Source organism: Trichophyton rubrum (genome assembly GCF_000151425.1).
Source record: "Trichophyton rubrum CBS 118892 genomic scaffold supercont2.1, whole genome shotgun sequence".
Classification (NCBI taxonomy): Eukaryota; Fungi; Ascomycota; class Eurotiomycetes; order Onygenales; family Arthrodermataceae; genus Trichophyton; species Trichophyton rubrum.
The window spans coordinates 1,954,048-1,981,816 of NW_003456428.1; the positions used below are offsets into that span (position 1 = coordinate 1,954,048).

General features: G+C 49.0%; 9 protein-coding genes across 10 annotated transcripts; 6 read left to right on the forward strand and 3 right to left on the reverse strand.

Moving 5' to 3' along the window:
- Positions 1-1,597: 1,597 nt before the first annotated feature.
- TERG_00737 (uncharacterized protein) lies at positions 1,598-3,503 on the forward strand. Its single transcript, XM_047747645.1, has 2 exons — positions 1,598-2,915; positions 2,974-3,503. The coding sequence occupies exons 1-2, from the start codon at positions 1,951-1,953 to the stop codon at positions 3,236-3,238; spliced, it is 1,230 nt and encodes a 409-aa protein (XP_047603607.1). The 5' UTR covers positions 1,598-1,950; the 3' UTR covers positions 3,239-3,503.
- A 231-nt stretch (positions 3,504-3,734) lies between these two features.
- TERG_00738 lies at positions 3,735-4,771 on the reverse strand (the record flags this gene model as incomplete). 2 transcript variants are annotated; one of them, XM_003238703.1, is made up of 4 exons in its annotated part: positions 3,841-3,880; positions 3,952-4,136; positions 4,219-4,311; positions 4,769-4,771. In XM_003238703.1, 4 exons carry the CDS (start codon positions 4,769-4,771, stop codon positions 3,841-3,843), a joined length of 321 nt encoding a protein of 106 aa, XP_003238751.1. The 2 variants fall into 2 exon arrangements, with proteins under 2 accessions (XP_047603608.1, XP_003238751.1); XM_047747646.1 differs by having other exon boundaries at positions 3,735-4,136.
- A 749-nt stretch (positions 4,772-5,520) lies between these two features.
- TERG_00739 (ubiquitin-like protein 1) lies at positions 5,521-5,939 on the forward strand (the record flags this gene model as incomplete). The annotated part of the gene is made up of 4 exons (XM_003238704.1): positions 5,521-5,531; positions 5,596-5,650; positions 5,715-5,797; positions 5,855-5,939. 4 exons carry the CDS (start codon positions 5,521-5,523, stop codon positions 5,937-5,939), a joined length of 234 nt encoding a protein of 77 aa, XP_003238752.1.
- A 680-nt stretch (positions 5,940-6,619) lies between these two features.
- TERG_00740 (uncharacterized protein) lies at positions 6,620-7,039 on the forward strand (the record flags this gene model as incomplete). The annotated part of the gene is made up of 1 exon (XM_003238705.2): positions 6,620-7,039. The coding sequence occupies one exon, from the start codon at positions 6,620-6,622 to the stop codon at positions 7,037-7,039; it is 420 nt and encodes a 139-aa protein (XP_003238753.2).
- A 2,412-nt stretch (positions 7,040-9,451) lies between these two features.
- Positions 9,452-11,344, forward strand: TERG_00741 (uncharacterized protein; the record flags this gene model as incomplete). The annotated part of the gene is made up of 1 exon (XM_003238706.2): positions 9,452-11,344. The coding sequence occupies one exon, from the start codon at positions 9,452-9,454 to the stop codon at positions 11,342-11,344; it is 1,893 nt and encodes a 630-aa protein (XP_003238754.2).
- A 2,410-nt stretch (positions 11,345-13,754) lies between these two features.
- Positions 13,755-16,093, forward strand: TERG_00742 (uncharacterized protein; the record flags this gene model as incomplete). Its single annotated transcript, XM_003238707.1, has 2 exons — positions 13,755-14,558; positions 14,618-16,093. 2 exons carry the CDS (start codon positions 13,755-13,757, stop codon positions 16,091-16,093), a joined length of 2,280 nt encoding a protein of 759 aa, XP_003238755.1.
- An 831-nt stretch (positions 16,094-16,924) lies between these two features.
- Positions 16,925-19,028, reverse strand: TERG_00743 (uncharacterized protein; the record flags this gene model as incomplete). Its single annotated transcript, XM_003238708.1, has 2 exons — positions 16,925-17,482; positions 17,541-19,028. The coding sequence occupies 2 exons, from the start codon at positions 19,026-19,028 to the stop codon at positions 16,925-16,927; spliced, it is 2,046 nt and encodes a 681-aa protein (XP_003238756.1).
- A 2,597-nt stretch (positions 19,029-21,625) lies between these two features.
- Positions 21,626-23,073, reverse strand: TERG_00744 (CMGC/CDK protein kinase; the record flags this gene model as incomplete). Its single annotated transcript, XM_047747647.1, has 4 exons — positions 21,626-21,817; positions 21,944-22,771; positions 22,835-22,911; positions 23,028-23,073. The coding sequence occupies 4 exons, from the start codon at positions 23,071-23,073 to the stop codon at positions 21,626-21,628; spliced, it is 1,143 nt and encodes a 380-aa protein (XP_047603609.1).
- Positions 23,074-23,791: 718 nt separating this feature from the next.
- On the forward strand, positions 23,792-27,651 carry TERG_00745 (uncharacterized protein). Its single transcript, XM_047747648.1, has 5 exons — positions 23,792-23,885; positions 23,955-24,797; positions 24,861-25,302; positions 25,367-25,472; positions 25,533-27,651. Exons 2-5 carry the CDS (start codon positions 24,158-24,160, stop codon positions 26,763-26,765), a joined length of 2,421 nt encoding a protein of 806 aa, XP_047603610.1. The 5' UTR covers positions 23,792-23,885; positions 23,955-24,157; the 3' UTR covers positions 26,766-27,651.
- Positions 27,652-27,769: the final 118 nt, after the last annotated feature.

Sequence of the window (27,769 nt, forward strand, 5' to 3'; positions counted from 1 at the left end):
ATGGAACTTCATATGAATATAATATCAAGGATGGGCATGGTGGATTGCCCCTTATCATTTGCCTCAGGTGAGGGCCGGGAGTTCTGACAGATGACGAGCCCTGAAACAGCAGGCAGTGCAACGATGGTAGCCCGTCCACCGAGGCAGACGCATCCAGTCGATGCCGATGGACACTACGGGAAGACTGCTGCTGGCATGGAGCACCGCGGCTCGGCCTCTCTTTCATGCAGCTTCGGCGCTCTGACGACCCTGAATGGCCGTGATCACCATGGCCCGTGGACAGGGGGACGGTTTGCTGCTGGTGGCTCTTTTTATATACAGCCTTGTCTCTCCTGGCGTCGATGCCACGGTTCCAGTCGACGCAGCGGGTATCAAAGATATATATCCTCGCATGATATACCCAGGCAAACACATAAGACAAGTGCTCAGTCAAGGGTGTATGGCGCAATGCTTCTACTGATATAACGCCGTATGATGCACGCAGGCCGCCGACCCGTAACGTCGCCGTCGCACTGCGTATCAGCGACTCGCCTCGTCTTTCCCACAAGCCCGGTCAGCTTGATATTCGTCTGCCGTTTTTCTTTTTTGATTACCCCGAAGGCAAGGTACCTCTTCCCTCGCTGGTTAATAATCGGCGGGCTTATTTAGTTATATAGATATATAACTAGGTGCTCAGGGAAAAAAAAACAGCCAGCCAAAAAGCAATATGTATACGCTCTATATAAACGCAAAAAGCCAGAATCGACGGGCGGCGTCGGACACCCAGTGCCCATAATCCCTCTCGTCCTGTCAGTCGTTTTGCGTCTCTGTGATGGCGTAGAGGGTGCGAGATACACGCAGCATTTGAAGAAGAAGAAGAAGAAGAAGAAGAAGAAGAAGAAGAAGTGGCAGCAACCGCCGTCCTCGCCGCTCCGTCTCTCTGCCTGCTCCTCCGCGATCACCGGCCTGCCCTCCGCGATGAGCAGCACAACCCACACGAGCAAGCGGCTGCCAGTCAGTTGCGAGCCCTGCCGCAAGCGTAAGATCCGCTGTCCGCGCAATGGGCCGCCGTGCGACACCTGTATACGCCGCGGGCTGGGGATGGCGGACTGCTTCTTCCTGGGCCAGTCGCGCAACCAGCTGAATGCCGGCTCCGCAGAGTCGTCCAAGATAGTCCAGCAGGAGCTGCTGCAGCGCATCCGCAACCTCGAGGACCTGCTCAAGAAGCACGTCGGGGCGCATGCCATCGTCGGCGGCGGCCAGGCAGGCCAGGACGAGCCCGTCTCGCCGCCCACGACCAACGCCTCTGCCGGCACGGAGGCAGACTGTGGGAGCAACAAGAGCTTCAGCAACAGCAACAACAGCAATAACAACAAAAACAGCAGCAGCAGCAGCAGCTCAGATCTCCCTCAGAGCCTGCTGCAGAACGTCGGCTCGCTCTCCATCTCGCCGCAGGGCCATGTTCGGTTCGAGCCGCAGTCGTCGAAGTTGGACTTCCATCTCGCTCAAATCTCGGCCAGCGAGTACCGCAACCAGGTAAACAGCGTCAACGAGGAGAAGCCCAGCGGGTTCCCCTTTGGCTGCGATGACCCGGTCTCGAGAGACCGGCTGCTGGCCCGTCTGCCGCCCAGCAGATACTGCGATGCCCTGAAGGACACGTACTTTCGGGTGTTTTCTCCAGTTTGTTCCCTCCCGCCCATAAATTCTTAGGCTTGTGGAGATCTCGACTGACTTACACCATCTGTATAGCTGTTTCACATATTGCACGATCCTACCTTTGCCGAAGAGTATGAGCGCTTCAGGCAGGATCCAAGCTCGGTGTCTCTGTCATGGCTGGCGCTGCTCTTCGTCGTCCTGGCCATCGGCGTCACCAGCCTGGGCGACGATGACCCCTTACTCCCCGACCTGGGGCGAGAGGCCACTCCCAGCGCCAATATCAGGGTCATCTCAGAGCAGTACCGGTCTGCTGCCATGCAGTGTCTTGCTGCCGACCAGGTGCTGTCTCGACATTCTATGAAGACCTTGCAAGCCCTGGTCCTCCTTATCTATGCCCTCACCCATAGCTCACAGCCGTCCTGGGTGCTCATCGGGATGACCCATCATGTGGCCATTGCCATGGGCTGCCATCTCGACCCGGACAACTTCAACCTCAGCCTTATCGAGGCAGAAGAGCGTCGACGATGTTGGGCTGGGCTGATCATGTTGCATATGATACAGAAGATTTCCTTCCGCAACCTCGACCGCCAGCGTCTGAGTCGAGATGTTCGTCTACCTTTGGACGCCAACGATCTCGACCTGATGAAGAACAGTGGCCTCACGATGGACCAGCTCCGCCATCCTACCGGCCCTACGCAGATGACATACCTCCTATTCAAGTTCCGTCTCTACGATATTGCCTTGGCCATATGCAACGAGATCTTTTCTTCGGAAGCATCCCCTGCTGTCATAGCTAAGCTAGACAATGATATAACCAGTCAACAAGAGCTCTGGTCCGCACGCTACCATTCTGATACCAGCGTCGAACCACTGCCCAGCCAGCACTTTGCCCATATAAATATTCTCTTTGGCTACTCCCATCAGCTGCGTTTGCTGCTGCATCGTCCGGCATTGAACCGCTATCTCACTGGAGATATCAACGATCGTACTCACAGTTCTCGTAACCGCTGCCTGGACGCTGCAAAGGGTCTGCTATCTATCCAGAAGACACTTGCTGAGTCACCACAGTATATTCCCTATAAATGGTATACGGCCGGTTTGGCTAGTTTCCATGCTTTCCACGCTGCAGTTGTGCTTACTGTGATCATGATGAACCCTGAAAGCCAAGCAGAGTATGATGAGATTCATGCCCTGCTAGTAGACGCCCTACAGGTCTTCCATTTGCTTTCAAGCAGGAGTAGCCTATGCGAGAAGGGAATTCCAATTCTCAGCCAACTGCTGTAAGTTATAACTGGCCCCCTCTTATGTGGTTCATGCGTCGAATCTAACCATTAACAGTGAAATGGCCTCCCCCCAGCCTCAACACCTGTCCATACCGCAGCAACAACAGCCGTCTCAATCCGAACTCATGTCTACCACTGTCCCTTCGCCGCAAGATACCCCTATCTCTCTTCTCACTCATGGAGGCTCAGTCTCAGAACCGACGTTCGACTTTGCCAACACCCATGCTGAAACGATCCAGTCCCAGCTCCAAGCCCAATATTGGGTTACTGCTAGCAGCATACCATGGAACAACTGGGGTTTCCTTATCCATCAAGTATAGTCTTTTGTTCTTCTTAATGATAACAAATTTTTACGGAGTTCTGGGTTAGGCCTTTTTTTGGGGAAGCTATTTGAAGCAAAACAGCCAATGTTATATATGCTTGTTATCATTTGGATGCAACATATTCGATGATGACCAGTGATCCCCAGCAATGAAGGTTTTGGATAACTTATGACAATTTAAAGGCGTATCAAAAAGTAGCATAGTAATATATTTTTATGTGACTGGCATCGCCCATCATGATCTTACTTGCGCATGAACCAAAAAAAGGCTTCATTAGAATTGTGTCATTTTCCCTTGAACCAATTCATCATTCTTGCTTCTGCCGTCTAATCTACACGGAAAGTGAAATATTAAATCGTTATTTAATTATTTCTTTATCATTCCGAGTCTCCCACCCCATATTTCCCATTCCAAAAGAAGTGTATAGATGAAGGACGACTGGTTTAAGGTATTGGAAAGGTGGTATTGGGGTGTCTTTAAGGGAAGAACGACATCACACTGGGCGATGAAAAAAAAAAAAGATGTGAAGAATGCCATCGAGAGATAGAGAGGTGGTTGAAGGTATTTCATTCGTTTTAGATTTTATTTCTTTTTGTCGTTTAGAAAACAAGAGCAGCACCCTTGGTCTTCTTGTCACCACTGTTGAGTTGAGAGGACGAATTAGCATAGACTCTAGTGAATATCTATGAGCACGGAAACCGGGAACGTACCCAAGCTCGAAGTGCTTGCATCGCTTCAGGGCGAGCTGTGCCTTAGTCTTGCAGACTGTGCATTCCATTCGGAGGACGACCTTCTTGGTGGTCTTGGCCTTCTTTCTGAAGACGGGCTTGGTCTGACCACCATAACCGCTCTGCTTGCGATCGTAACGACGCTTACCCTGGGCGAATAGCGAGGCCTGTGGTTTGGAAAAAATTGTTCAGAATTCTTGTTCGTGCGGTGGAAGAGTGTCATATATGGGTGAGCACGGAGCTGCTGACCTTGCCTGCCTTGTATTGGGTGACTCTGTGCTGGGTGTGCTTCTTGCAGTCCTTGCCCTTGCAGTAGGTCCGGCGGGTTTTTGGAATGTTGACCTAATTAAGTCAAAAGGGTTAGTTGTATGCCCGGTATCAGTTCGTTGCGCGTGTGCATTGTTCTTCCACAGAATGCAAGAGCACCCATCCAGTCTCTCGAGCAAGTACGGGGTCTCCGGCGTCTTTTAGGCGTCTGAACTCAGATAGATTCGCTGTCCGCTGTGGAAAAACTACTGCCGATTAAAAAGAAGTTCTTGCTGTCTTCAATTTCGAAAATTATCTGTCCGCATTATCGCACATCCATATTCGTCACTTGCAGATAGAAATATCCGCAAATATCCCATTTTGACATTATCTCCAGAAAACCCGTCGTTGGAGCTGAATCATTCAATTTTGTCGAATGGCTCTGCGATGCGATTGCTGGTGGTCGGTGTCTCGATTGCTCGTTGGATGGGTCCTCCCACACTCTGGTACGAAAGCAGCACGGCAAAGGCAGAAAAAAGTGTCATCTCCTTACCATGGTGACTGATTTATGCCGGATCACAGACTGTGGAAGTGGTGTCGCTGGTCGCTGGACGCTGAGTCTGATATCGAAGTCGAAGTCGAAGCGACTTTTGTGTGTTGTGAATTTCACGCTCGCTTACGTTTGGAGCCAAGAAGCTAGCCGAGTTTACGTAAGCAAGATAACAAAACATCCGCACGGCAGCAACATGGCCAACGCTAAGTTGTACGGAGTACGGAGTAGATAGGAGGACATAGCAGACGGACAGGAAGACAGATAGACGAAGGGGATTGTGCTTTATATGCTGTATGGTAGAGAGAATGTATATATTTGTGCTATTGACTATCTATGTACCTATTGACGGCATTATTGATATCACCGTTGCTAGCCCCAAATTTCCCCATGTAGTCTTTTTCTATTCTACTCGTATCATATTGTATATAGTCATCCATCCAGAATCGCCTTCTATGCATTCACTTGTCTTCCTCTTCGTCGCCGTCGTCGCCCGGCGCCCCTGTCTGCACGCCTGTGCAATGTTGCTGTTCACGTGATGATAAGCGTTATCGTGTCTTGGCGCGGCGTCTTCTCGAAGTCGCCTTTTTGTATGTTTACACGTCGGAAGATGAAAAGGCGAAGCAGAAGAAGCGAATAAAGGAATATATCAACTGGTGTCTCTGTCTGCAGCTCATCGGACCCAGAGATCTTCTCTTGTACCGCCTAGTCCCTTTTTTGTAGCCTTCTTTTTTACTCCATACGCCACCTTCACCATGCTGATCAAGTGCGTCTGCCCCTCGTACGTTTATGCGCTCCCCTCGCTCGCCAGCTAACCTGTCCTTTGATAGAGTAAGAACTCTCACAGGCAAGGAAATCGAGCTGGATATTGAGCCTGACTACAAGGTACGTGTGTATTAATTTGTTCTGCGGTTGAAGCAACTGGACTAACAGCTTTTTGTTTGCCTAGGTATCCCGCATCAAGGAGCGTGTGGAGGAGAAGGTTGGCATTCCTCCAGTACAGCAACGGTTGATTTTTGGTGGGAAGCAGATGTAAATACTTCCTGCAGTGCTTTGAACTTCACGTTGTGCTAACTGTTTGATCAATAGGGCCGATGATAAGGCTGCATCAGAGTACAACCTTGAGGGAGGAGCGACACTACATCTGGTTTTGGCCCTACGAGGAGGACAGTAGGGTCCCGATGCCCCGTGGAAGGTGGAAGAAGCGGTTAGAATGAATATGGGAGAGGCGTAAAGAGGAAGACAGACGGCAAAAAGCCAATATTTGCCTCTTATTAGTCGACCTGCCTGACCAACCAAACGAACAGCAAATTACCATGTATCTTCAAGGACATTTCTGAAGACCATTTTTGACCCGACTAACCTGGGTCCAGTCACAGAACGACACCTGAAGCCTCTTGTGATTGATATTATTTTCTCCCTCTTATCTTTACTGCTAGATCTGTTACCTGATTTTCAATATTAGCATGACAATCAAACCTACTCTCTACAATGCGCTGTCGCAGTCCAAAAAACTCAATCGGAAAGACGATACCAGCTGCTTTCCCTTCGTTCTATTACACAAACCCTTTCAGAAAAAAAGGTATTACTAAACTTCCATGCTTCGGCTGGCAATGCAATGGTAGAGAGCGTCGTGATGACGCAACTAAAGCTTCCATCTGGTTCAAACAGTGCATTACCAACACATTACAGTTTGAGAGTTCTATGTCTCCCACAATAAAAGGGCTGGAAAGGGTAGAATAATTTGTAGTCTACTCGGGCAAGAAACTGGGCAATTTTTTTCAATTGTAGAGCGGCTGTGTCTCGAATATATATCCAATTGTCTTAGTAGCAACAAGAATCCAATAGGGGAAAATGAGGCCATTCATTGACTTCACCTACGTTTTGATATGGCTAGCAAGCGGCTGCATCCTCCATGCAGCTGCTCAGAGTAGCTCGCCTACGACAGCTGCCGCACCTCCGACCCGAAGCCACCAGTCTGCGGCCAGCCATGGCCCATACAGCGGAACACCAATGACCTCGGGAGCCTTGACGAATACTGTTTTAGGTACGGAGATACCTGCGGGACCTCCTGCGGCAACAGCTACCACGTACCCAAGTGATGGAGAGCTTCACGATCCCCAGCCTGCTCCATACGTCCCTGCCGGAGGCCGAGGGACAAACGGAACTCAACCAGTGTATAATGTGAAGAGTGACTTCGACTATGAATCGCTGGTATGTAACTGTATGAGCCTTCCATTGATGAATCGGCTGCCATTGCTAACAATGATCTAGGCTCTGGCATTGTATCAGGAATGGATCGAACTGGATCTCTTCCGGTACGGCCTTCGAAACTTCTCAGAGCAGGAGTTTACTGCCGCCGGCCTCACCTCAGAGGACAGGTATCTGATCGAGTTCATGGCCGAGCAGGAGATTGGCCATGCAACCATGCTCAGCAATATTTTAGGCGCTGAGGCTCCAATGCAGTGCTCATACAATTATCCTTTCACCAATGTCCGTGAGTTTGTGGATTTTTGCCAGAAGCTCACTCGGTTTGGTGAATCGGGCGTGTATGGATTCCTAGGTCATCTCAACTCAGGAGAAGCAGCCACGCTTCTCCTCCAGTCCATCACCACCGAGGCCAGGCAGCAGATGATATTCCGTCAGTTCAACGGCATGTTCCCTATGCCCGTCTGGTTTGAAGTTGGTATCCCACAGTCATGGGCTTGGACCTTACTCGCCCCTTATATTAGCTCGTGCCCGCCGGACCAGACCAGACTTGCCTGGCAAAACTTCCCGGCTCTGCGCATAATCAACCAACCTAACCCAGCACGCATCAACGGCTCGGCGGGAATGAATGAGACTTTGAGTCCTGGTATGAACACATTGCGTAGCTCAAATCTCACCTCCTCTCAGGCCTGTCTCAACGCAACAGATTCGTCTGCCGACTGTGCCCCAGCAATCGCCCAAAACCGTACAAACCCTCTATCCTATCCAGGTCGAGTCGTCAATCTCTCCTGGGATAGTCCTGGGAAGGCTGTCGGTCCAAATAACAGCTATATCACCTCCTCTCAAGCCAAAGCTCCCAGATTTGTCGTCTGGGTCTCTCAGCTCAACGTCACGTATTCTTCCCTGAAAATGCAAGGGAACAGCTCTGGCACTACCGTGCAGCCGAATATGGAGACCTTCCAGGGTGATCCAGCCATCAACGGGACAATGTTCATCGCGGTCACGGACTCAGACACGCCATATACATCGTTCAACCTGTCGATGATTAACCCGCACATTGTTGCTGGTCCAGCTTTGTATCAGGCCGGCTGAGCAAGGGTATAAGTCGGTTATCAAAAAAGTACTGTGTGTATAGGTGTTTGGACCTGGGAGTGGGAGTCTTGTAGTAATAGTGCTGATTCATAACTATTGAATAATGATCAAAAGTTGAAAGATATCTGAGATTTCCGTCAAATTCGTAACTAATAAGAGGTAGCCCTTCTACAAGGTAGAGCAGAGATCAGCATCAACTGGCACGGAACAGCTCACTTCTTCCTCTGTCATGGATATCAACTTGGCTGGTTTGATTGGCGTGACCCTCAAATTTGAGGCAAAAGCCCATCACGCGCAAGTTCACGTCATAGTTTCACCAAAGCCAACAACACCACACCTTCCTATACGACAGACGACGAGCAGACAGCACCAGATGGCCACGCTGTGACTGTACCCAAGGGCTTTATCTAGATATCCTCCCACTTCATGTGCAACTGCGGGATCCTGTCATTATCTGCAATGGTATAGCACGGCCTCGGGCTAGGCGTAACTTCCCTGACGACTTTGCGATGCGCACCGTACTCCCAGGCCGACCAGCGCCGAAGCTACAAGCTGTCAGCACAGCTCTGTGGGAGGGCATCCGCGTCATTGTAAGTGATACAACGTCCCTGGAAAATAACTCGAAATACTTCTTCTATCCGATGTCCGCTGGAGCTTGAAGCAGACTGGTTAAACTGACCTTTTGTCGCCTGTCACTAGGCGTACATATCCGGCAATGCAGTCATCATACTCGGAGGACCGCAAAAAGTACTACAAACTATCTACCTCGATGATGTCGAATGGCTTTCCGCTGTCAATATAGATGGAGCTTCTGGGAGGATTGCTGTATGCGGAGGACGGACAATACTTGTGTACAACCCGTCAAAAATCCGCAACAACGTCGAGGTACGATAGCAGCCTAGCCACTTTGCTGCAGTGAAATAACACTTGTTAATGGCGCTATAGTGGAAGCTACATCACACAATTCAGCGTGAAGATGCCGATTCTAGTGACGAGGATGACAATGACGGAGATGGAGAGGTCAGAACGCTATCATGGGGCGGTTCCGGGGAGCTCCTAGCAGGCAGCAAGAGACTTGTTCTTTGGCACATTGACGACGACGCTCCACATGCTATATGGACAAACAAACTGGCAAACCGGGCCAAGATTGCGCAGTTCTCACATGATGCAGGGCTTATTGCTTCCACAGGGGATTACGACCGGTTTGTGAAGGTATGGAGGCGACTTTCCTTCGGCGCTGACGAAGCTCGGTTCGACGTGACGTACCTTCGGCATCCAAGTACTGTGACAGGAATACATTGGCGCCGACCGCATCATGTCGAGCAGACAATAGACAATGTCCTTTACACGATATGCTCCGACAACAAGATACGAATATGGGCGCCAATGGATCGTCATGCTTTACAGGCACTTCAACTCTGGAATGTGATTGATATGGAAGCTTCAATTCAACCGCGATACCCCCCTAAATCACCCAATGCCAGCAATAGATATGGATTCATTGTTGATAGTCGTGATTTCTCTCTTGCCACTGAACGTGCAGTGCAGCTCGGGCCTGCAACGGAAAAGGATAAGTTTGCTCTCGACCACCTTATTGAGGCAGCCACTAAGAGTCCGGAGGTTTGTGTCATTCTTGACGAGAACGGCCATATGTGTGTATGGGGACTAGAGAATGCTGGCTGTAAAGCACATGCTGAAGCTAATATCTTCAACATAGCTCACGTTGAAGGATTGGATCTTTCTACTGCTCTAGGTAACCATCAGACAGGCAACTACGCCCAATTCTATTCTTTTGCTGGAGGTGTTTCCGATGCATCCTTTACCGTCATTACCCATTACTACGATGGACGGATTGAATGGTTTGACTCACGGGTCGATATTCTATTCGACCCTACACCTCGAAAACACCGGCTAGTGTCTCAGGCCACCTGGTCTGGACATACTGAATCAGTGAAAAAGATAGTGCGCACGCCTAGTGGGAAGGTTCTAAGCTCCCGAACAAATGACAATAATGCCGTGATATGGCGTCAAAGGTCAAATACCAGCACTGGCTCCGTACTGGTCCAACAAAGTGCTCTCAACTGTGATATGCATATTCATCGAACCTGTTTGTTGGAGGATGGAAATTTCCTGGTCAATCTCCACCATAACGGGATATCCATGTGGGATATTCGCTCATTCGAAGCTCAGATGATTGCGAAAAGTGATTTGCACCTCAGCAGTAAACCTCTATGTGTTTTGCTTATACCAACATCTGAATCTTGTACTTCCTACATTGCCGCAATAGGGGCTGATATGACAGGCGTAGCCTGGGAAGTTACCCTTCCTGCCGGCAATACACCTCGAGGGCAGTCAAAAAAGCATGATACCCCGGTTTTGCGAGAGTTCTCAACGTTCAGTCTTGGATCGGATGAGGAAGTTGCTTACATTCTCCCCGTTGATCCAGCTGGATCGAAACTCCAAGCATCTCATTCTTTGGATTTGTTTGCCACTGATATCGCTCTGTCTTACTCTCATAATGGGACCATCAAAACATGGACAGCTAAAGTCGATAAATCAAAGGGCAGGGTTGATTGGCTACTGACTGCCACTGTTGAGACGGGGATTCCAAACCCTTCCCTGGCTAGTGCTGGCTCAGTCCGAAAGGCTGCGCTTGTAGACCAAAATCGAACACGTTTAACTATATGGGACACAAACAGTGCTCAGTTGGAGTTGGAAGAAAGATTTGAAGAGCATGATATCATCCAGGATTTGGACTGGACCTCAACCCCTGACATCCAGTCGATTTTGGCTGTCGGTTTTCCACATAAAGTCATCCTCCTCTCACAATTAAGATACGATTACCTTGATGCTGGTCCTTCGTGGGCACAAATTCGAGAGATCAAGGTCGGACGTCACACACCGCACCCTATCGGAGATTCGTGTTGGCTCGGTAATGGAAACCTAGTTGTTGGTACCGGTAACCAACTCTTCGTGTATGATAAATACATCGAAGCAAGCAACAGATGGGTTACCAACCTGCGTTTACCTTACCATGATGATACTCATTTCGACCTATTCGATGCTGTTAGCAGGCTAAATGGCCCTCTTCCGGTTTTCCATCCGCAGTTTCTAGCCCAATGCATCCTGAGCGGCAAAATAAGCCTGGTTCACTTGATATTGACAAAGCTACATAGGAAATTGAAGTTCGTTACCGATGGTGATGAAGTTGATGGTTTTCTAGATATTCCGCTGGAAGATATATATAATGAGGTCTCTGTAAGTGGGCTTCCCTCTTAAACGTTCACATTCCAATAGAACTAACATTTTTGACGAAGCCAATACAACAGATAACATATAAGGAGATGAATTCTGCCTATGCAAACTTTACCCTGGATCATGAACCTCGTGTTCTTGATGAGAGTATTGCTACATCACTCAACGAATACCTGAAGAAGATAACTCTTCCACAATTATCGTCTAAGGAACAGTTCCGTCTCGTTGATATCGTTGAATGCGTTACTACTGTAGAAAAGCATCGGCGTTCAATGGACGTGAATGCTGCGAGATATATTCTCTTCTTCCGGCAATATATGCTCAGGAAGAGTCAAGGTTTCCTTGAAGAGTATATGGTCTCTTGGCGAGAGATCGTCTGGGCATTTCACAGTGATAGCCATGAAATCCTTACAGATCTCGTTGGGAGACAGTTCCATGGCAAGATGCTTTGGGAGAATGCTAGAGAAAGTGGAATTTTCATGTGGATTACTGATATAAACGCTCTGGTATGATATCTCTGACCTCTCATATCATGCTTTATCGGTTACTAATTGAGTATAACTAGCGTTCTCTCCTAGAAGTTATCGCTCGAAATGAATATACCAAGTCTGACGACAAGAACCCTATCGATTGCAGCATTTTCTATCTTGCCCTTAAGAAAAAGAAAGTGTTGCAAGGCCTCTGGAGAATGGCAACCTGGCACAGGGAACAGCCAAACACGCACCGATTTTTGTCAAATAATTTTCAGGAAGAACGTTGGCAGACCGCCGCATTGAAGAACGCTTTTGCGTTACTCGGAAAGAGAAGATTTGGTAAGTCTTAGCCTCTGCTCCTTAAAATGGAACGGAGAAATGCTAATATATAAAACTAGAGTACGCTGCTGCCTTCTTTTTGCTAGCAGATCATCTACGTGATGCGGTAAACGTCTGCATCAATCAGCTTAGAGACATTCAACTTGCAATCACCATCGCTCGCGCTTATGAAGGTGATGATGGACCGGTTTTGAAAGAAATCTTGGAAGAGCGGGTACTCATTACGGCTGCCACGGAGGGCAATCGATGGATGGCCACTTGGGCTTTTTGGATGCTCAACAGGCGTGATATGGCCGTTCGGGCTTTAGTCGTAAGTCTTTTTTTCGTATTTCACTTCCCATTGTGCTATCTATACTAACATATCCACCTGTATAGACACCGATAGAAGGCCTACTTCCGCCCACTCCTGGTTCACCGGCGAGCCCTGGCCAAGTGGCTTTACAAGCAAAATCGTACTTGTCCAATGACCCGGCATTAGTCGTTTTGTATCAACAGTTGCGCGAAAAGACCCTTCAAACTCTGAAGGGTGCATCCAGGATTGGCCCTCGAGAGGAATGGGAGTTTGTTCTGCGCAATGCACGACTATATGACCGCATGGGCTGTGACCTCCTTGCTCTCAACTTAGTACGAGAGTGGGAGTTCCTCACACCGTCTCATCCTACGGATACTGTCTCTGACAGGCTGTCAATCAGCTTCATGGAAGATTCACGAGATCCACGAAAGATTCTCAAGCGAAGAGGGAGCCTCGTTGTTGCCGATATGCATATCACTCATGACAAGAAAGACGACGCCAGAAAAGCTGAAGCTAACAAGGATGGATCTCAGCCGGCAAAAAATCCCACCCAATTCCAAGAGCCGGAGTCAAGCTCTTTGCTTGATTCCTTTGGTTTCTGACCTCCCCCTTCTCCCATTCTTTCTCTTGTGTTACCGCAATCGATTACTGATATATTTCTTTTTGGATGCATATGGGTATATCTCATTTTTCGGCGTGGAGTATCGTGTGTTATTTCTGCTTTTTTGGAGGGGGAGGGTGTGGTTATTTACGATCTAGTTATCAATCAGCAATATGTACAACATGCGTCTTTGATCCTTCTTGATATCCCAGCAAGCATTCGCTGCAGTCAACATCTCCTTACTTTCTTACTTGCTAGTTAACTCGTTGCTAGTTGGACGTCAACCCACGCCGCTGACAGGTCAACAGGCTAATGCTCTAATTATTAATGCGCTGATTCCATGCATGACAAGCACCTTATCATCCTCTCTTATTGGTAGGATGCCTGCGCTCTCAATTACGTCAAAAAGGCGCCGGCAAATCGTCGGAATTAACTAGTTAATTAGTCAGCCTGCGATGGCTTCATTTTTGGGTCTTCTTATGCCTTTTGGGATCGACGACTGCGAGAGAAAAAGCCATCCTCTCAGCCGAGGGAAAGCAGCCTGACTCACTAGCTTTGTATATATATGCATATTACGAGCAGGATGTAGAATGGCATCCCTTAAGTCTCCTTTCCTACCGCCTCACATTGTACGGTCTCGATAAAGACCGTTGTTCTGCCACACGATACACTGCTTAAGGCCCTCCCGGCTCTGCGGCCCCTATCCGGCTGAACAAGAGACCCAGCACCATGGAGGCCGGCGGTAACAGCACTCGCAGGGACGAGGATACGCTGGAAACGCTGGAAACACAGGTCGAAGAAGACGATGCCCCGCCCACGACGTATGCCCAGAGCTTCACGCCGCGGTCATTGCTCGTTGGTCTCGCCATTGGGGCGCTGATAACCTTCTCAAACACCTATTTTGGGCTGCAGACAGGATGGATCAGTGTCATGACGATGCCCTCGTCACTGATCGGGTTTGCCGTCTTCAGGTCACTCTCCCGCCATCTTTCGTTCCCGTTTACGCCGGTCGAGAATGTTCTGATACAGACGGTGGCCGGCGCCGTAGGGACGATGCCCCTGGGATGCGGCTTCGTGGGCGTCATTCCGGCCCTGGAGTATCTGCTCCGGCCAGGACCTGACGGCCCTATGGACGGGAGTGATGGTGGTGACGGCGAAGGCGGGCCCTTGAAGCTGGCATCATGGAAGCTGATTGTCTGGAGCTTGGGCGTTTGTCTGTTTGGCGTCATCTTCGCGGTGCCTCTAAGAAAGGAGGTTATAGTGCGGGAAAAGCTCAAGTTCCCCAGTGGTACAGCGACGGCTCTCATGATAAATGTGTTACATGGCGCAACCAAACCGGTTGATAAGGGCAAAGGGACTACAAGGAGGCTGAACCACTCCACTGACAGTCCGGCAGAGACTGAGCGGCTATTGGCATCCAACGACATTGCAGGTGTCACCCTGGAGCATCTAGAAGCAGACAGAAGAAGAAAACATGAATGGAAGGCTAAAATTAGAATGCTGCTTCTTGCATTCGGTGTATCTGCCATCTATGTAAGCTCTTTCTAGCACCTATCGTTGCCTTTTTGTTACTGACCAAGTTTCGGGCTTAGACCCTTCTGTCGTATTTTGCGCCGGTGCTCCGTAATCTGCCGGTATTCGGACTTCCCCTGGCAAATCAATGGTTATGGACCTTGAATCCATCACCTGCGTACATCGGGCAGGGCATCATTATGGGACCTTCCACATCTCTTCATATGCTGCTCGGTGCCGTAATCGGATGGGCTATACTCTCCCCTCTAGCAAAGCATAATGGCTGGGCGCCAGGCCCGGTAAATAGCTGGGAGACTGGCAGCAAAGGTTGGATAGTTTGGGTCTCCCTGGCAATTATGCTTGCTGATTCAATCATCAATTTGGCCTGGTTGGCAATTCGACCACTCGTCAATCAAGGCCCTGGATTTGTCGTGCGTCTTCAGTATGAGATCAGACGAAAACAGTTCTGGACAGGTCTGTTTAGCAGAAGCACTCCGTCCAGCCCTGGCTACACTGCCATACATGCGCGAGAAGGCCGTGACCCAAAGGGGGAAGACTACGATGCTCCCCCATCCGAACTTATATCTAACCGTACAATCGCGATACTGCTTCCCCTTGCGCTAATTCTAAACGTCGTATGCATGCGCATAGCGTTTGGTGACATAATATCTCCTTTTCTTTCAATTGCGGCTACACTCCTCGCTCTTCTTCTCTCCATAATGGGTGTCCGCGCCTTGGGAGAAACTGACCTCAACCCTGTATCTGGCATCAGCAAACTCACTCAGCTTATTTTTGCTGTAGCCACTCCCGCGAGCCACCATACATGCCGCAGTGCAATAGTTGCTAATCTCCTTGCGGGTGCTGTGTCTGAGTCTGGAGCTCTGCAGGCAGGCGACATGATGCAGGATCTGAAGACAGGCCACCTCCTCGGCGCCAGCCCCAAGGCGCAGTTCTATGGCCAGGCCATTGGAAGTGTCGTTGGTGCTATCATCTCAGTTGGCGTGTATAAGCTCTACGTCAACGTCTACCCAGTTCCCGGACCTATGTTCGAGGTCCCGACTGGATATGTTTGGATATTTACTGCGCGACTTGTGACCGGCCAAGGTCTTCCAGAAATGGCATGGCCAGCCGCCGGTATTGCCTGCATAATATTCACCATTACCACCATCCTGAGAATTGTCGGAACAGTCTCCGGCCCCGCCGGTAGTAAAGGCCCGGTATTTGCCCCTTGGCGTGCTTGGGTGCCCGGTGGCATTGCTGTTGCCGTTGGGATGTACAATGTTCCTTCATTCACCTTAGCCAGAGCAATTGGAGGTATAATTGCTCTTATTTGGCAATATCGTTCCATAATTATGCGAGATCGTCTTGCTCTATCCAAAGCACAAAGCGCCAGTTCACCAGATGGTGAAGAACAGGAGGCACACAAGCCGCTAGATAACGACGAAGATTCAACTTCATCAACGATAGTTATTCTAGCGTCGGGTCTTATTCTTGGTGAAGGTATCGTCAGCATCCTAAACCTGATACTAGCGAGCGCAAAGGTTCCGCACCTCTGACTTTAGGGTTCGTTCATGGCCGTGATTTGAAGTATATTATATACCCGATATCTGTCATGCTATTTATAAATCTCTCTTTGAAAGGTCGGCCTGTCTACCATTTTATAATTTGACTTCTGTTGTAAGAATAGCTCGAAAGCACAGCTACATATATATGGCCCATTGTCAAATGTTAGGAAATGCAAATATGGTCAGCAGTTCTCCTGTCTTTCGGGGTTTTATACATCGAATGTGTGCATTGAATATGTATCTACAACCCTGTCAAACAAACCTGAAAAGATTATCATCCTTTGCTAAACGATTGGCCTCGATTTATATTCGTAACTGCTACTCAAGAACTTTATATAACATAGTACGTCTTGACAGGCACGACGTATTTTAAACAAGAATGTTAAATAGGCAACCGGGCATGTGTAGGAAACGAGCAAAGAGATATATACACACTTGAGGGTGGAACCAAAAGCCACAAAGGGAATAAGAAACATAACATGTGCCAATACAACACCGTTAAACTTGGCTTGCTACCGCCGAAGCGGGCATCTTCACGGAGTTTTCAAGGCAAAAAGGGAAGCAAAGAAAACAAAAGTATAGAACATATCGGGATATCACCGCCATCGCATCGCCAATGAGAGCACGTGTGCATGCATGATCATGGCTACTGCCCATATAGGTATAGCTAGATAGGTATGTAGGAGCTCATCTCATGTGCGCCCGTTAACTCGAAGAATAGAAAGAAAAAACTAGACATTAGAAGCATTCAAACCATGAGGCAAAAGGTAAAAGTAAGGGATTGTGGGAGGGTATATGAGAGCCAGAATTTGTTTCCAAAGACTAATTCTCCTGGCCTGGAACAGGTTTACGGTTTGCAGGCCCTAGCGCTGGTGGAGGACTGCGACTTGGCTCTGGTTTCACTACAGGCTCCTCCGAGACTGCTGCCGGAGCTGGTGCAGGAGTTGCAGGGGCAGCAGCAACACCGGCACTATTGCTCCTTGGTCTTTGGGCCGCAGGCATAACGGGCTTCTCCATCCCACCTGGTCCATACGGTCCTGGGCTCATTGATCGTGGCTGTGGAATTCGTGGGCTACCAGCACCCGGACCTGGGGATAATGAGCGAGGGATCTCGTTGAACTTGTTTTGAGGTGGAGGGTAGGGTCTATATCCTGCATTGGGTGAAGCTGGCCGACTGTTCACAGGAGGGTTAAAGCGCGGGCTATTGGGGTTTGGCCCAGGGGAGTTTGGGCCGCCTGCTGGAGGCATGGCCCCTGGGATGGGAGTGCGTTGACCAGGGCCTTGAGGTGGTCCACGTGGGCGAGGACGAACAGGGCGGGAAGAAAGACATGTTCGGGGCGCAACGCCCTGCTGAGGCTGGTCAAGGCGGATACAGAGAGCCTAAAAGTGACGTTAGTATGAGATATGCGATATGCGTTGCCGGGATTGGGCTACGTACCCAGCCGTCATCATATTCATGGAGCATGCGAACAAGTTGGCCTGCCCGAAGGGGTAATTCATCATCCATAGAAGGGTTGAAATCAAGTTGAACGCGGTAGACATTGTTTGGTCCAGGGGGTGGGCCAGCAGGCGCTCCAGCGGGTGCTGGCGCTACATTAACGACAGAGGCCGTGCTCATGGCAGGACTCGAAGGCGCGGGAGCGGCAGCCGAGACTTGTGGAGGAGCGGGCTGCTGCTGCGGCGGCGGCGGCGGCGGCGGCGGCGGCGGCGGCTGATCTTTACGGGCATCCTCACTGGACCGAACAGAAGCAACAGCGGCAGCGCTAGTAGTGACAGCGGACAACGCGCTAGCAGATGCAACAACACCAGTGTTGACAGTACCTTCAGATACAGGAGATACGGGGCGGCCGACGTCTGAACCAACACTCGGCGTACGGACCTGGAGGGCTTCTGGAAGCGTCCGGTTTGGAGGTGACGAAGGAGCCGAACTTGGATTGTCGAAGGGGTTGACCGGGTCATTGAATGGATCAGAATTTGTGGCAGTATGTGACTTGACTAGTGCAGATGGCCCAGGGCCGTCCGTCAGGCTGCGCGAGCCACCGGCAGATGCTGGGGGAGTAGGCAAGGAACCAGAGACGTTGAGCACGCCTGGAGCCTTGGCTGCCCCGGGGAGTGGGCTTCCAAAGTCTGGAGAAAACTGAGTCACAGGTCGAATGTTGAGCTTTGGTGCAACGGGAGAAGTAGTGGATGTAGTTGGTCTAGAAGCAGGAGGTGGTGGGAAACTTGCGGCCGCATTGCTGAACGATTTCTCGTTGTCAATCTCCTGTAACTCCTGTTCTCTTTTCCTTTTACGAAGAAAGAAGAATATAGCACCGCCAATAATAGCAGCAAGGGCAATGAGACCAATTGCAAGACCGGCTTTCGCACCCGAGCTCATTCCTCCGGCACCTGGAACAGCAGTAGCCGAGCTAGAGCCTGAGGCTGTCTCCATGGCTGCATCATTGGAGTTGGTTGCAATCGTCCGTGTTGGGGCCAATGTAGAGGTAGTGAAGTCCCGATCACTACTTGTCGTTGGTGCAGGAGTCGAATGGGACGATGGTTGCGAAGAGGAAGATGAAGACGACGAGGGTGGCCGACGGGTGGTAGTTGGTGTCCGTTCTGTTGTCGGCTCCGGAGTCGGTTCAGGTGTTGGTGTCTCTGTCTCCCCTTCATCACTGGTCTCTGTTGGCCTGGGTCTCCTCGTTGACCGCGTGGGAGTCTCCAATGGAGGAAACGGTGTGATCTTTGGACGGTCGCGGTCCTCTGTTGCAGTCGAATATCCGCCGATAGGTCCAGAGAACGTCGGTTTCGCAGTCACATAGATGACAGATGTGATGGTGGAGCCCGACTTCCTGTCATTGTCCTTGAAGATATCGTCGATATTGTCGATAATATCGTCGATTGAAGGGTGCTTTCGAGCCCGATGACGGTGGCCGTGTCGCGCCATGATGGTATAGATAGATGCCGCGGTACAATATCGTCGTACCACTCAGAGACGGGATGCAGCAACCAGCGCAATTTCAAACGCACGATATATAGGTTATTAGTGAAATCTTAGACCGCTCGTCTGTAGATATCACAGAGCCATCTGTCTCTGCGTTGAAATCAACGATGGTATTAATGACTGTGAAAGACGCTTGAGTTTGCGATCCAAGGGAGCGACTGGACAGAGCCCTCCTTCGGCGGAGTGCTCTTTGGAAAGAGTGAATGAACAAAAGAATGACTTGGGGGCAGCAAACAAAGAGAGAACGTCGACTGTCGACAAGAAAGGAGCGAGGCAGCGTAGAATTCGTGAATGTCAGTTAAAGAGCGAAAAGAGCGAGGAAGCGGTCGCTAAGAGCCCGGGGGAAGAGGAGACTTTCATGCCAGGGCAGCAAAGCCCCCCCGAAGTGTATTTTTGGGACACTAAGAAATTAGTGGCTGTTTAGTCGAGCCAGCTGAAGCCGAACCGGGCGAATATCCATGGCGCTCCCCATGCGATGCAAGTGATATCTCCACGGCCGGCGCTCGCACTAATCGCGCAAGTCAGGCACACCTTTGAGATCGAAGATTCCCAATCAAATGGTGACCATGATCTCAAACACCACGCATTCCAACGTCGCAGGTACTCCGTACGGAGAGGAACTGTCGATGTCTGGTAGCCCGTCGCCTGGCCACATCGCTTGATGTCAGCCTGTCTCTAGCCAGGTTCCTCGGTTGACCGTATTTAAGTTAGTTGCTTTAATTAAACATCGGTACGAGGTCGCCAGGGGCTCGCACTTTCCCCTGGCCGGAACCCAGACTTCTGTTGGTGGGAACGAGGATGAGGCTGCTCGTACCTGACGCCTTTCCCTTATAGTCAAGGAGGAATCATCCACACGGCTGACGGAGCAAACAGCATGGCCGCCATCCTGCGAGACACACACCGATGATCGATCGGTTGTCCGAGATAACCAGACCTCTCTTCCGTATTGAGCAAGTAACCATCGTTCTTCCACGCAGGCAACAATTCTTCTCCATGTCGATGGGGAAATAATCTGGCGCCGGTTGTTCCCATTCCTTGTCTGCCGTGTTTTGTCGCCATGTCGATCAATACGAGTCTGTCAAGATGGGAACCAGAGTCCAACATCCCCAGACAAAAGTAAAGGGGAGACGGTACTACCCGGCTATTGGTCGAAATTTGTGTCAGCTGCTGTTGGGTTCTTTTTCTCTTCCTCGACCAGCCATGGCCGCTCATAGAAATCTGCCGGTTTCAAACCAAAAGGAGCCCCTACCACTGGTTTGAATTACTACCGTTATATTCACTTTTCGATGCTAAGAACGGAGTAAATGTCCTGTACTCTGTACTTCGTAGTTAGTTCCTGCATAAGTCGGTTTCTTACCTGAAGCTCACTACTCGGCACATCTCGGTGGTATGCACGGAGTTTTAAGCGCCCACACCTAAAACTGCCCTAAAAGTCTTGATCATAGCAAACGACCAAACCAGAGACTCACTTAGCTGTCTCAGGTATTACCCCAAGGCGCAGCGAATGGCCAAGGACTCCTTAACTGAAATCCATTTGGTAGTTGAACTGCCGAGCGTTTGACATTTTATGGCTGCGAGAGCCCCAGCTAACTCCCAAGCAGTTTCGCCAATGCTTCGCTGGCTTACCATGCGGAAGAAGGATGGACTTCTGGGTAGAACTCCAGTCTTGAGTCTTTAATATAATGGAAAAATTTTTTTCCTTCCATGTTGGAAGAGCAGAGGCTGCTCTTAACCCGAGAGTTCCCTTTGGTGTGCCTCAATAAAATTAAATTCGCTCGTTTCTAGCTGTGCTAAAATACCTCGAGTTAAGTTTACCTTCTGTCTGTCAGCGTATTCTTAAAGAAACTCGCCGATTCCTTCAACATTTGTCAAGCAAAGTAGGAAAAAGCATTTCACAGAGCAACAGTTGCCTTCCCAGCGGTTACTATGACCATATGTTAGCTCTATTTATTTAACTATACTTTGTTTATACGGAATGAAGCTTTATACCCGAAGCAATGACCACATCTATTATTAAATAAATCCTATTTCTGACCCCGCATCATAGGAAAGGATTGTATCATCTTCATTGGGTCCTTATGAGCATATCCAGGACAATGTTCATTTCGCAGCACGGATCAGAACCTAACACTAAGTCGTAAAAGGTTCTGAATTGGCTAGCCGGCCACATTATATCATGCAAAACGGAGCGAGAAAAAGAAAACACCCTGCATATTCCAGGGGATTGTGCTCAACGCGAATTGCTGTAGATGTTATGGATGCTTCGACGTTGTCGAGTTGAGGTCAACAATTTCTACTTTAGGAATTGGACAATTCTATCATCACGTGAATTAACAGTCATGTGATTATTCATTAGTTATATAGGCTTGGCACAAACATATGCAAAGGTCATGAAAAAAGATTCCTTGTGTGTAAGATTGGTTTAAAACGACATGCAAACCCACAGACAGAGTCGAGATGCAACAGGTGAGGGCAGCTAACTGAAGAACGGGTGTTTCAATGCCTAATGCCGGAATTATTAGCAAACCCTTTCAATAAATCTACCATGTAAATATGCGCGCGTATGAATCACGAACCTCGCAGGGCGCAATGCGATCCTTGCTCTCGTAACGAACGAGCTGTTGCACCAAGTCTCGACCATTTTGTAGCACACCATTCAATATCTCCTCCCAGGGCTTTGGGGGATATTGCTTAAATTCGATTTTCCCCCAGTCAGACAACCCTTTGGCAGACTACATCATGAGCATTAATTAGACATGGCAATTTCCGGAAATATAAAGGGGAGGCCCTCAAAACAAACCCGCAGCAGGGAGTGGGGTTGAAACCCCTACAATTCATACGCTGCGTACTGTACATACCGGCCATATGTCAAGGTTTGGTGTCCCCAAGGTTGTAAAAATGGAATGTATTAACGCCAGTTCGCTGCCAAGGTCACCAGCATCAAAGAGTTTTCGATGAGTTGGCATATCGATAGCTTCCGCGACAACACAACCAGCAGCCCACAGGTCAAGGCTAGGACCATAATCTTTCCCGCCAAACAATATCTCGGGTGGTCGATAACATGTTGTTCCGACATCAGTTATTTTTGCATCAGCCGGCTCGGAAGCTGGATCTGTCGGGTCCCAGGCGATACCAAAGTCAGTCAGATACGCCGGCCCCGATGGTGAGCGAAGGAGTATATTAGATGGTTTAATATCGCGGTGTATGATGCCCAGTGAGTGTATGTGGTCCAATGCACGAAAGAGGTCTCGCAAATGAGACCGGATATCTTGTGGAGAGAGGACATTCCGGCTCAGCAATGTATCTAGCTGATAACACATGTATGGAAATACTAAGACGAATCTCTGACCCGGCTCATGCAGGGTATCCAACAATGGAATGACATTGGTACTTTCGCCCCGGCGTGTTATCCTTGCTTCACGCACCGAATCATGCGGCAGTTCCATCATCTGCGGAACTGTAACTTTTAAAGCCACAAGCAACCCATCCGCATTCCTTGATTTGTAAATGGTGGAAAAGAGTCCATCATTGTCAGGCAGAGCCTTTTTGTATGGCCCTATTTGCTTGCCCGGGCGAGGGTCAAGATCATAAGCTCGATTGACTTCCGATATGTTAGGGTCCTCATCCTTGGTCTGGTGCCCTCTCAGCCCATCAATATGTTTCTGGCATGCAGCTTGATACTCAGCCTGCGTGGTTGAGAATGTTATATGCCGTAGTCCACTATAGCTCTAGGTATTGTCTCTCCTTACCTTCGACGAAGCGCCGTTAAACGCCTCGGCCTCAAATTTGGTCGCTTCTGCACGTCCTTCAAAGGCACTGTTGGCTTCTGTATGACTGTGGCAGTATGCTGAACTCCTATGTAGACTAGTCAGAATATGCCAGACATTCAATTGGATGGAAGGAGGTATTGTGCAACTTGCAGTGCTGCAATATTAGTTAAACGATCAGAGAATCCAATTTCTGATCTCCAGGTTGTACTGGAAGCCATCACCGGCCAGAGGTATAAAGGTTTGCCCTTAGATTGCTTATCGGTAATGGCCCCTATGCATATACTTCCTTATAATAGTAGGTAGCGCTATGGTGAGAAAATGGCTGGCGGGTATTCGCTTTCATGCATTAAGATCTGGTCTAAAGGGATGGCATCAATAGTTACCCAGACATCTAACAAATTTGTCTCCCGCTCTATAAGCCTTCTCCTTCTTCTACACCATATATAATGCCCCTTACTTTCTTCTCTGCTCCTGTCTTTTATCCTGTTTATCTTTTGTTTCCTTCTTCTTCCCCAGACTTTTTCTTTTTCTCTGACAGTGGCAAAAGTAAACAGATGACACGTGACATAATTTGTCAGCATCTTTCCTCCGCCATCCAGAACATCGCAATTCATGTACAGAACGTCTCCTCCTGACAAGCAGTATTCGCAGTTGCAAAGAACAGAGAAGAGTAGTCATTCATTTACTAGTCACTCTTACCCTTCAGACTGAGAATACACCTCTATATCTTCTGGTTCCTATTCTGCTATCGCCAAGAAACTATGCTATAGTTCCCTTGTCTGAATCCAGGCTATGAAACGCGTTTGATATGGAACTATCGCGACAGGAATACCCTGCCCTAGCGGTGAGTTGGGCTATCTTATAGCCTTCGCCAGTGATATGGCTACCTTGTCTTTTATAAATTCATATATACTAATACTTTATTATATGGAAATAGGGCATCTTGCAACCCAGCCAAGCTATTGCTGTTGTCACTGAGCGGTTGCGGACGGTTAACAAGCTCAACACAGATGTTGCAGATTGGCTCGCTGTACGCCTTGCTACCCAATCACATATACCGCGTGATGACAGGAGTATAGGGTGCTAATGAGACGAGTAGGAACGACGCCGATTAGAGGAAGCATACTATCTCGGACTTCGGAAGCTTGCGCGAAGACCACAGCCAGAAGGAGGCCAGGCATTGGGGTCAGATACAACACTCAACAACCTCTATTCTCTCGAAGCAGCTACTGATTATCGATAATTCTATGTGATAGGGTCTTTGAAATACCATGGCAGCGGATCCTTTCTGCGACAGAGTCTATGGCTCACTCGCACGAAGCGCTAGCTAACGGAATTGAGACGGATGCCGAAAGACCCCTCAGAGAATATGAAACCAAAAATGCAGACATGAAGTCAATGATAACAATCCAGAATGACCTTGCATCTCTAGCCAAGACTCTGGAGGCTGCCCAAAAGAAGCTTGATAAGCTTAAAGATAAAGGCCCCAAACATGCTTCAAAAGTGCCCAGCGCACAGGCTGCCGTGGACGATGCCAGAGCGCAATGGCAGTCTAGAGCGCCCTTTGTTCTCGAGCAACTGCAAGCTGTTGATGAACACCGTGTCAACCATCTGCGAGACATCCTTACTCAATACCAAACTCATGAGACAGACCATGTTGAACGCAGTCGCCAGGCCGTAGAGAGCTCTCTTAACTCGTTACTAAATATTGAAGCGGGCGAGGAGATCCGCACGTACGTCAACAAGAAAAGCGGAGGACGATTGCCCTCTGAGGCCGTCCCATCTACACCAGCTCCAACTTCGCCTCGACAGGATACACCAACAAGTCCTAAACCAACCCCACCGGCTACGACAGAGCCACTACCGTCTCCTCCTGTTCATGATGACGATGCGAGTCAGCGATCTGGTACTTCTGCACAGCGTCGTCCCAGCCTCCAACAGAGTGAGTTCTTATTGCTTCTCAATTAGTACCATAGTTTTTTTTTTTTTTTAACAAGCACAACAGCCCCCGAGCCTCGCCATACTGCCTTTGGCGGCCTAAAACGACTTGGAACGGTTATGGGGAGGCGCAAGAGCATGATTGTTCCTTCTACTGGCCCCCCTGAGAAGAAATTTCGATCTCCTTTCACTACATTCCGCCGTACCGATCCATCCCGCAATTTTCAACAAATGGACGAATCAGAAGGGCATAATGGCTTAGAGGCGGTTACTTCAATGAAATCTCAAAGGCCACCGTCATCTACTATGAATGAATCGGCATTCATTGAGTCACCTCCTTTACCGGCGCCGAATGATATCCCCGAGGAGCCTGTAGCAGAAGAATCCAATGCAGTAAATGGGCAGTCAACCGACGCACCTGGTCAAACCTCACAAGTCGATGCAGAAGGCTACTCTCAGAGGCCGGATATAGAAGATGAAATTACAAGAATACAAAGGGAAGCCGCTGCGTAAGTTATTTTACGTTCACAGCATGTCATGTATTTGTGTTGGTAAAACTGACATTACTTTTAGTGTTGATGATTCGGGCATAAACCTAACCATTCGAGACCAGCCTATCCCAGAGGATGAAAGCGAGGCTAAACAAGCATTGAACCAAGTGGCAAACACGCTACGACTTGTATGTGCCCATTGGTGTGCTCAACTCATTTTTCCACGTAACTAACCATGCTTTCCATAGAAAGCACAACAATCTGGCGCCGCCCGTGGCCCCGGGACGGTTAGAGGACGTCGTGATGTACGAAATACCATGTTCTTCCCTCAACCTCCGCTCCCAGGCACTGGTCACAGTGCTGAAAACCCCTTCCCTGCTTTGAATAATGCTGCATCGGCACAGCCAGGAGCCCCCGAGATGCCAAGGAACCAGGCATTGCCGGAAAAAGTTATCCAGGAGGACCATATGCCGGATAATACCTCAATTCATTCCTCGCAGACTCTGCACAGCCTATCGGGCCCCATCACACACCCTGTACTACCGGAACCCGGCCTTAATGCTTCCATTGTGGAGAAATTAACGGTCATGTTATCAGAGGGTGTTGTTACCAGATCACTTGTTGTCGGAGAGCTTGCTCTTGCATACAATAACAATACATCAGGAGAAGATGCCTCGGAATCGCAAGTTATCCGCCTAAACAACTTTGGAATCCTAGAACGGGTGGCTGCGAACCCACAATTTGTTACGGAGAGGAGCTTAACTGCATCTGGGGGTGATATACCGCATGACGATTCCTCCAAAGGCCAATATCAAGTACGTCTAGCACAGATTATGGGTCCTACGCCAACAGTTGCCTTCAAATATCAGATCCATCTGGATTCTTCGAACCTATCCTCATACTGCCCTGTTATCTTCACACCCGTTTGGAACGAGGAGGAATTTCAAGCAAGTGTTATTGTACAATATTCGCTGAACCCTCAATTTATATCCTCCGACTCGAGTGCATCTGTTGTTCTTCACAACCTGGTGCTATCGGTGGGCCTGGACATATCACAAGTTGACGAAACAACTATGCGTCCTCGAGAAGTTGCTAAAGCTGTGGGTGCAGCCATGCATCCAAGCACCGGTGCCGTTTTCCGACGCAAGAATTCGTCTGTAACGTGGAAGATCCCGGAACTAGAGATTAGGCCCGGTGAGGATGGGAAATTTCTTGCTAGGTTTACATCATCGACCAGCGGGCCGAGAAGGGGCAAGGTAGAAGCCAAGTTTGACGCGACATGCAGCAACAATACTTCGAGGCTTGGTATGAGTGTGCTTACTTCTCAGTCAAGTGCAAACTCAGACCACAAAGACAAAGAAGATGACCCATTTGCGGATGAAGGCCTAGGTACTTCTAAAGAGGGAGATCCCTCTATAGAACCCTGGGCAGAGCCTTTGACTGAACGTAGACTCACTATTGCGAAGTACGTTTCGACATAGTCAATTACTTTATGGTTGGCTACTGGAATCTGTCTATTCGACTGGCAGCACTCTAGTCATTTCACTGATTAGTTTCACCGCTCTCTCTTTCGTCCTATGTATTTGGTTGATCCATTTCTTACCTGTTATCATATACCCTTGAAGACAGGTTCAGGCGTAGACAGGCATCATTCCTTCTAGCTCTTTTGTATTGCTTTCTTGATTATACCTTGTATTTTCCTGCTGTATCCCGTTACATTTATAAAATATATATTACCCAGTAGGAGTGCATAAGAGTTGCACGGGTGAATATTTCAGCTAGCAGGAATCCCTTGCATTGTCCAGGTTCATTTAATAGCAATTAGTGTACATAGATATGTTGTTATCCTGAATACCTAGACTTGACTTCATATAGCCTGCTCCCTCGAATAGTACAAAGCCTAAGGGCAAGCGCATAAACTCGGCCTTGATCCAAGTGCTAAACACGACCTCTGCCTTGGTCAGGCGGGTTCGTAACTCGGCAAAGTGCAGCGATTCGGATATCAAGCATAGTAACCACCTAGCAACATCCTCCAGCAATGATGTACGTGCAATGTTAAACGCACTCTTCTGAACTGCTCACATAGCAACAAAAAGCTGTCTCTGATACCGCATATCTGACATTCATCCTCTACTAATTATTTCTCCGTAGAGATGGAAGAGGAACAAGCAGCAAAGCTAAGATCCCAGCTACGGCTTCAAGTATCAAATCGAAGGGAAGCTATTATACAGGTAGCCTAGAAATTAGTAGCTGCTCCGTTACCGTGCCCTCCAGGATATACCACATTAGCAGCCACAACTGCCATACAACTGCTTAAAGAAGCCATCCCAGACATTCAGATAACCCATCATGTAACCGGCGCGGGAATTGCGAATGTAGTTGTATGCATCTCGAGCGGTCGCCCTGGTAAACGACTCCTTTTTAATGGATATCTTAATACTTCCCCCTTGGTGAGGATCTGAAGTGGACTGTGCCGCCAGCAGGT

Excerpts from the sequence above, each read along its gene's own strand:
- TERG_00745 (XM_047747648.1), top strand. The coding sequence starts at position 24,158 with ATGGCTCACTCGCACGAAGCGCTAGCTAACGGAATTGAGACGGATGCC. Across the intron at positions 24,798-24,860 it reads TCGTCCCAGCCTCCAACAGA|CCCCCGAGCCTCGCCATACT; the intron begins GTGAGTTCTTAT and ends CAAGCACAACAG. Across the intron at positions 25,303-25,366 it reads ATACAAAGGGAAGCCGCTGC|TGTTGATGATTCGGGCATAA; the intron begins GTAAGTTATTTT and ends CATTACTTTTAG.
- TERG_00737 (XM_047747645.1), top strand. The coding sequence starts at position 1,951 with ATGCAGTGTCTTGCTGCCGACCAGGTGCTGTCTCGACATTCTATGAAG. Across the intron at positions 2,916-2,973 it reads CCAATTCTCAGCCAACTGCT|TGAAATGGCCTCCCCCCAGC; the intron begins GTAAGTTATAAC and ends AACCATTAACAG.